The sequence below is a fragment of the Anoplophora glabripennis genome, unplaced genomic scaffold (assembly GCF_000390285.2).
Source record: "Anoplophora glabripennis isolate ALB-LARVAE unplaced genomic scaffold, Agla_2.0 scaffold744, whole genome shotgun sequence".
In the NCBI taxonomy this organism is placed as follows: domain Eukaryota; kingdom Metazoa; phylum Arthropoda; class Insecta; order Coleoptera; family Cerambycidae; genus Anoplophora; species Anoplophora glabripennis.
This window is the reverse complement of record NW_019416925.1, coordinates 53,535-61,052: the sequence shown is the minus strand read 5'-3', so window position 1 is coordinate 61,052 and position 7,518 is coordinate 53,535. Positions and strand designations below refer to the sequence as shown.

Sequence of the window (7,518 nt, the reverse complement as noted above, 5' to 3'; positions counted from 1 at the left end):
AGCATCGGGCTCTGTGAGTGTCTTCTGTTCTGTTGTGGGGTCTGTCTGGTTTTGGGTTTCATGAACAAGTTCTATAGTTGGATCCGAAACATGTGTGAACATTTCGAATCCTGACCGGCGTTCTTTGCGTGGCCTAGATGAGTCTTTGGACACGTACTACCTGAGTGCGTTTGGAGCGTTTTAGAGCCTTACAGTCGACTTATTGGTATGGAATCATGGGTGAAATTTGAGTAGAATTAATAGATTTGATTTTCGAAATCCAATCTACTAAAAATAAAGAACTTAACCACAAATTATTGCTTAATTCTACAAAATAACAAAATGCTTTTAACAGTAAATAAAAAGCTAGAATATTATCAACACATAATTTTAATTAAGAATATTCAAAATCCTTGTCCACTTATGTAATTGGACAGAGAGGTATTGCATTTCAAATAGATGAGAATCTGAAAATACAATTAATGTATTTAACAAACCTCGTTGAGTCTACACTATTTCATACAGTATACGTTTATTTCGTTTGGATATTTTTAGTTTTATCTTATCATCTTACAAAAAATATTGTTACACAGGATAATAATAACTTTCAGTAAGTGAGCTGTCCTCTACCATGTGTGACAAGCAAGACTTATTACAAATGAAACAAAGTGAACTTCCACTGATTATAAAGAAATACAATAAAAGGTAAAAGTTAAATTTGAACTAACGAAATTTTATTTTCTTAAGCTTTTCTATCTTCTAAATTTTTTATATCCTAACGGTAGGTATTTGCATAGTTTTATCATATAGTTCAGAAGTTATATAGGGTGTCCCGAAATTAGGGGGCAATATTTCTACAGGAAATGTCGAAAAAGATTACTTTTTCTTTATATAAATGTGGGTCCAAAAATTCTTACTAAGAAAGTTATAGCCACTTACGGACCACTCTGGTGTTTTTTTCTAAATAACTACGAAACCAGTTGAGATAAATTTATAAAACTAGCTTAACTATTACGTGTTCAGTCCGCAACTAAAACGAAATTTACCATAACTTTTTTATGCGTTGACTTTTTTGACTGAAAATATGAAATTTCAGAGTTTTTTAGTAAAAAAAGGCACTCTTGGTTCATATTGGTAGAATGTTCCTTTTTTGTGTAAATTGCGTTTATAAATAATGTTACATGTGCTAATTACCGGAAATCGAAATTTTCAATATTTTTTATCATAACAGGTTTTGAATAACAAACATGCGTTTGGCGTGAGGGGGGGGGGGTTAAAATTTACCATAACATTTTTAAGCGTTGACTTTTTTATCTTTTGACTGAAAAGTATGAAATTTCATAGTTTTATTTAAAAAAGGCACTCTTGGATCATATCGGTAGAATGTTCCATTTTTGTGTAAGATCCGTTTAAAAATAATGTTACATGTGTTAATTACTGGGAATTCAAATTGTCAATATTTTTTATTGTCGCAGGTTTTGAATAAGAAAAATGCGTTTGACGTTATTTACATTGACAGTTCAGTTATTTACTTTTTGCGAAATGTTATTTTCATAGAAATTTATTATTTTTAGTAAATTATTATTTGACAAAGTTAAAAATAACAATTGGAATAATTATTAAATAGTAATACAATAAACTAATAAAAATAATTGAAAACGACACTATTAATAAAACTTATCTTTATTTCACTAGTAATTTTTATAGCAAATGCTATAACAGATTTCCATTTTACTGAATACATTTTTCAGCTCGACGTCGAATTGCCCGAGAAGAACTCAAAATTTCAAAATTATTTCGTGTGATTTGATTTGCAGCCAAATAAATGAATCTGTAATTTTTCCAGACGATTTATTTGTGTAGCATAAACTACAGCCTTCATCCTACCCCATAGAAAGTAACCTAGAGGATTTAGGTCTAGAGACCGAGGTGGCCATGGAATGGGACCACCTCTACCTATCCACCTGCCAGGAAAATGATCGTTTAACCAATTTATGACATTATGGGTAAAGTGAGGTGGTGCCCCATCTTGTTGATAGTGTAATGTTAAGCGTACGTTTAGCGGTGTATCATCCAATAGTTTTCTTACATCATTTTGCAGAAAGTTTAAGTATCCTTCTGCATTCAGACAAACGGGAAACTGAATGCTGGTCCCCTAAAATTCCTGTCCACACATTTATTGCAAATCTATTTTGAAAATTTGTGCGCCGTATTGTCCGTGGATTTTCGTCTGACTGGAAATGGATATTATGAATATCTGCTAGCTCTACATTCGTAACATATTGCATTTTCAACTGATAACAACTCCCAAAGAGTAAAGAACTGAATTGTCAATGCAAATGACGCCAAACGCATGTTTGTTATTCAAAACCTGTGATGATAAAAAATATTGAAAATTTCTATTTCCAGCACATTAGCACATGTAATATTATTTTTAAACGCATTTTACACAAAAAAGGAACATTCTACCAATATGAACCAACGGTGCCTTTTTTGACTAAAAAACTCTGAAATTTCATATTTTCAGTCAAAAGTCAAAAAAGTCAACGTATGAAAAAGTTATGGTAAATTTTACCCCCTCCCCCCCAGTGTTGGAACGTATGTGATCGAAATTTGTAAATTTCGTTTTAGTAGCCGACTGAGCACGTAAGAGTTAAGTTAGTTACCAAATTTTATAAATTTATCTCAACTGGTTTCAGAGTTATTTAGAAAAAACCATCATCAGATTGGCCCCTTTAAGTGGTTATAACTTCCTTAGGAAGAATTTTTGGACCCACGTTTATATAAAGAAAAAGTAATCTTTTTCGACATAGAACACCCTGTAGAAATATTGCCCTTTAATTTCGGGACCCCCTGTATGATTGCTTTTATAGCCCCTCATAATATGTGGAAAATCTTAAAAAGTTCGAAAGTTATTATTAATGTATGTGTATCACAAAAGGGTTGATCATTTCCAATAATTTCGTGAAAAAAGTTTCGTTATCGATTAAATCAAACTTTTGAAAAATTCGTTGGTGGTACTAATAGAATAGTTAATTATTAACTGTTAAAATAAATAAATTGAAAAAGCGGAGCGGTGGAAAAAGCTAATATTTTTTGATAAAATAAAAACTGCAAGCAAATTTGCTTAGGAATAGTGATATCCTTCCCATTTCGATAAATGCAGTTACTATATTATCACGTTAAATGTACTAACCCTGGTATATCAAATTTCACTTAAATCAGATATAGTGTTTCAGAGCCATAAGGAAAAAAAAACTTATTAACTTTGACATCCTCTAGCGGCCAAACGAAGCAACTCTGGACAGAGTTAACTTTCGTTATATTATTCTATTTTGATCCTAAATTGCACACGTACTCACGTGCATTGGGAACTTTTATATTTATACTTTTATATTGGGAACTTTTATATTTCCTTACAGGAATGTGAAATGCTCTATAGAATATACCCATTCGAGGATAATGGAGAAGAAGGGCAAAATCAATATCCGCTTGTGTAGAGTACCAGAGAAATCCATCCGTTACATCAGCGACTTTTGGAACACTCTAGTGAATATGAGATGGCGCGGGTTGCTTCTAGTGATCGCCCTAATAAATGTCGTAATTTATATCACATTCGGCCTACTGTTCTTTTTAGACGCTTGGGTTAGCGGAGATTTCGAGAAACCGAGGAGAAACTTAACTTGCTTGAGAGGAATGAATAATTTCACCAGTTATTTCATGTTAGGTATCGAGACCATAACAACAGCAGGGAATGGATACTTCCGTCCTTCTGAGTTCTGTTATTTAGTCTTCATTATTTTCACATGTAGCACTATAATGACAATTTTTATAGATGGAGCATTTTTGTCTGTGGTGTATGCCAAGTTTGGACAGCCTACATACAAGCTGACCATCTTTAGTAAGAAAGCTGTGGTATGTTTTACTTTACTTTTGTAGTAAGTTTTTTTCTTATATTTTAAAGGTTAGATGAGAAATTTCATTCAGTTATTTTGTAATTATGTTTTTTGAGTTATAGTTTTCCTTTTATCACAACATAGAAGTCTTCTTTTTAGGTGTAAAGATATCCATTGTTGTCTTTCTTCTGGCCTTCGTTTTGACTTTCTTTCATTTTACTCCCTTCTTTTTCGAACTTCCATCTCCAAATTCTTCCATCATATTTCTTTCTATCTTACTAGCTTCAAAAGCAAAGTGAAGAGCAATGGGTTTAATATGCAGCCTCATCCCTGGTATATTCTATTGCTGAAATTTGTTGATTTCTCATTTCCAACTCTTAAATAGTTTTCTGTATTTTCATTCAAACTGTCTTCATGTCCACCAGATATTGTTCTATACGTTTTTCTTTTTAATATCGCTGAACGTCTTGGTCACATATTGTTTTAACCTGTTTTACAAAATTCTAACATCGGTCTCCAAACTGATCGCTTCATAGTTGCTGCATACTTTGTCTTTCAGTTCTACCTTTTCTTTCATTGCTTGATTAGGTACATTTAAAAGTATCTACATCTACACAGGGTGTCCGGAAAGGCCATTCCTATTGAGCTTCGTTGTGGAGTTATTCGCCTTTAAAGAAATAAGTTTGAAAAACAAATTCCAATTATAACTTCTAAGTCGTTACCATGACAACAATGACATTTGGGTAATTAAAGTAACTTATCATTTAAACATCATTCAATTATCATTCAATATGCTATTATTATTATATAGGAGCAGACGAAATTGTTCATTTTTTATACATCTTTGACATCGTTGCCAAATTTGGCATTTTCCTTTCATAGTTAGATTCCTCTCTCACTTTGCTTAAAAAAAGGTTTATCATATATCAGTCGATAACTTGTACCGTTTTTGAGAAAATAGAATTTTATTAACAACATACATGTATGTATCAAAAATGCGATATTAATATTTTTGTAAAAATTTTGGTTTCTTTGGAAATTGACATTACTATCAACAAGTATGTATAATTAGCAGTTAGATATTTGTCGTAAATCATTTTGACACCATTTGCTAATTCGATATCATGGAGGATTTTAGCTATGAAGAATTTGCAGCTTCTGAAGCTGTTCGGATTTACGATAGCTGCTTTCCAAATAGAATTTACATATTTGAAGTGACGAAAATCCCCATGTTATTGTTCAGACAAAACACTAACAAAAATTTATCATTAATGTATGGATGGGAATAATTGGAAACTACTTAGTGGGATCACATATCATTGATGATGCTTTAAATGGGGATAAATACCCTATATTTACTGTAAGAACGCCTTAACCCGTTATTGGAAGACGTCCCTTTAAATATTTGAAATAACATGTGGCATATGCCTGATGGTGCACTACCCCATTTTAGCAGGGCAGTAAGAGCTTATTTAAATACTACATTTCCCAATCGATGGATCGGTCGAGGTAGTCGTTTTCCGTAGCCGCCTCGGTCTCCCAATCTTAATTCGATCACGATTTTTTCTTTGGGGCTATCTTAAAAGTCTTGTTTATCAAACCCCTTTGACTTTGCCTTCGACTTAGAGCAGAGGTGATTGAGCAATTTCAGAAAATGCCTTGAAGTTCAAGGTGCGTATATTGAACATCTTACTTAACAGTTCTCTTTTTTTAATTCTATACAAACCAAGATTATTACAAAAATGTTAATATCACATTTTTGACCAATAAATGTATGTTGTCAATAAAATTCGATTTTCTAAAAAAACGGTATAAGATATCGACTGATATACGGTATACATTTTTTTTAGCAAAGTGAGAGAGGAATCGAACTATGAAAGAAAATTGTCAAATTTGGTAACGCTGTCAAAGATGTATAAATTTAAATGAATAATTTCGTCTGCTCTTGCATAATCCAGACATATTGTATATCAGTTTAAACTTCGATATGAACATTTTCATGAGTTACTTTAATTGACCAAATTTCATTGTTGTCATTGTACCGATTAGAAGTTATAATTGGAATTTGTTTTTTAAACTTCTTTCTTTGAAGCCTGATAGGAAAAAAATTATATGAAGTACTATATCTATATTGACCACCTCTGTATTACATTATTGACATGACCTTTCCGGACACCCTATATATTTAATCATTTCTACTATCAATGATTCTCTCCTGTCCCCTTTTCTAGTTTCAGTTTTCTTAAAACGTCATTTAATTACTCTTGACTATCTATATCTATCTATCTCTTCTGTGTTCTCCTGTATTGATATCTTGCTCTTGGACTTCCTGTAAGTACCCCCCATTTTCTGTTTTCTAGAATAAGCCTTATACAAGTTTTTTACACTTTTCCATAATGATTTTCTCGTTCATTAGTATGTTTCCATTTTTATTTTATATTAGATGCTAGCGTTTTTCCCATATTTCTCATTACTGACTTAATTAAGGACTACTTAATACCACATATATCACCACTCACTCTTTCTTTCTTCCATTTCTTTATTCTACCGACATTTATTTTTCAGATTAACCTGCGAAACGGAAAGCTATGCTTGATCATTAGAATTAACGATATTCTGAGAAAACATTGGATTGAAAACCAAGTTAATATGTTTTATATAAACAGTAACACTTCCGTGCAAAGTGAAATATTACCAAATTATATTAGTGAACTGGAAGTGCAACCATACGGAATGATTTTCTGGCCTATTGAAGTAGTACACGAAATCACCTCAGACAGTCCCTTGTGGAACATTTCTGCTAAAGATCTCATGACAATGAAGTGAGTATTCAGTTAAAACTTCAATATGTAAATTCCATCAATCTTCACGCGTTCCGCAAGGGTCAATCCTGGGACCACTGCTGTTTGTTATTTTTTATTAATAACTTAACTGAATGCCTCGATGTCAACTATTTATTCTTGTGGATGACCTGAAGTTGTTCTTGGAAGTTAAATCTTCTACTGATTGTCCTAAATTACAAGATAATCACAGATTACACAGTTGGTGTTTATGTAATAATTGACCTTTGAATGTAGGCAAATGTAAAATTATGTCTTACAGTCGATGCAAAATTAACCTAGATTTTGTTTATAAAACTGGTGAATCTTTTTTAAATAGAGTTACGCAATTTACTCACTTTGGTGTTACATTTGATACTAGATTATCATTTGACGAGCACATTAGTTTAGTAATCAAATCTGCTTATAAGAATTTAGGCTTTATTTTGCGTAATTCTAAGGACTTTCAGAAAGTAAACGTTCTAAATATATTGCATTTGTGCGTTGCAAACTTGATTATGTATCGCTTGTTTGGAGTGCCATTTATAATGTTTATAATATTCAATAATTAGCAAAAGTACAACGGAGATTTTTAAAGACTATTCATTTTATTAGTTATGGATTTTATCCTCCTCGTGGCACACCTCAAGAAGTATTGCTTTCTTGTTTTAATTTTAATAGTCTCTGTCGTAAGAGAATTATGTCTTTAATTATATTCCTTTTTAAAATTATTGTATAACACTTTAAATGCAAACTCGTTAGTTTCCAGGATTTTATATCATGTTCCTAGACTTAATTCTAGATTTCACTCTGCTTTACAATTA

General features: G+C 31.9%; 1 protein-coding gene across 1 annotated transcript in view; it reads left to right on the top strand.

Annotated features, from left to right (window-relative positions):
- Positions 1–608: 608 nt before the first annotated feature.
- LOC108914866 (inward rectifier potassium channel 2-like) overlaps positions 609–7,518 on the top strand; it is a 17,876-nt gene continuing 10,966 nt past the window's right edge. The window contains exons 1-3 of the mRNA XM_018720780.1: positions 609–684; positions 3,402–3,894; positions 6,441–6,697. Coding sequence (XP_018576296.1) covers positions 611–684; positions 3,402–3,894; positions 6,441–6,697 — 824 coding nt within the window. The 5' untranslated portion in view covers positions 609–610. The remainder of the gene's footprint in view (positions 685–3,401; positions 3,895–6,440; positions 6,698–7,518) is intronic.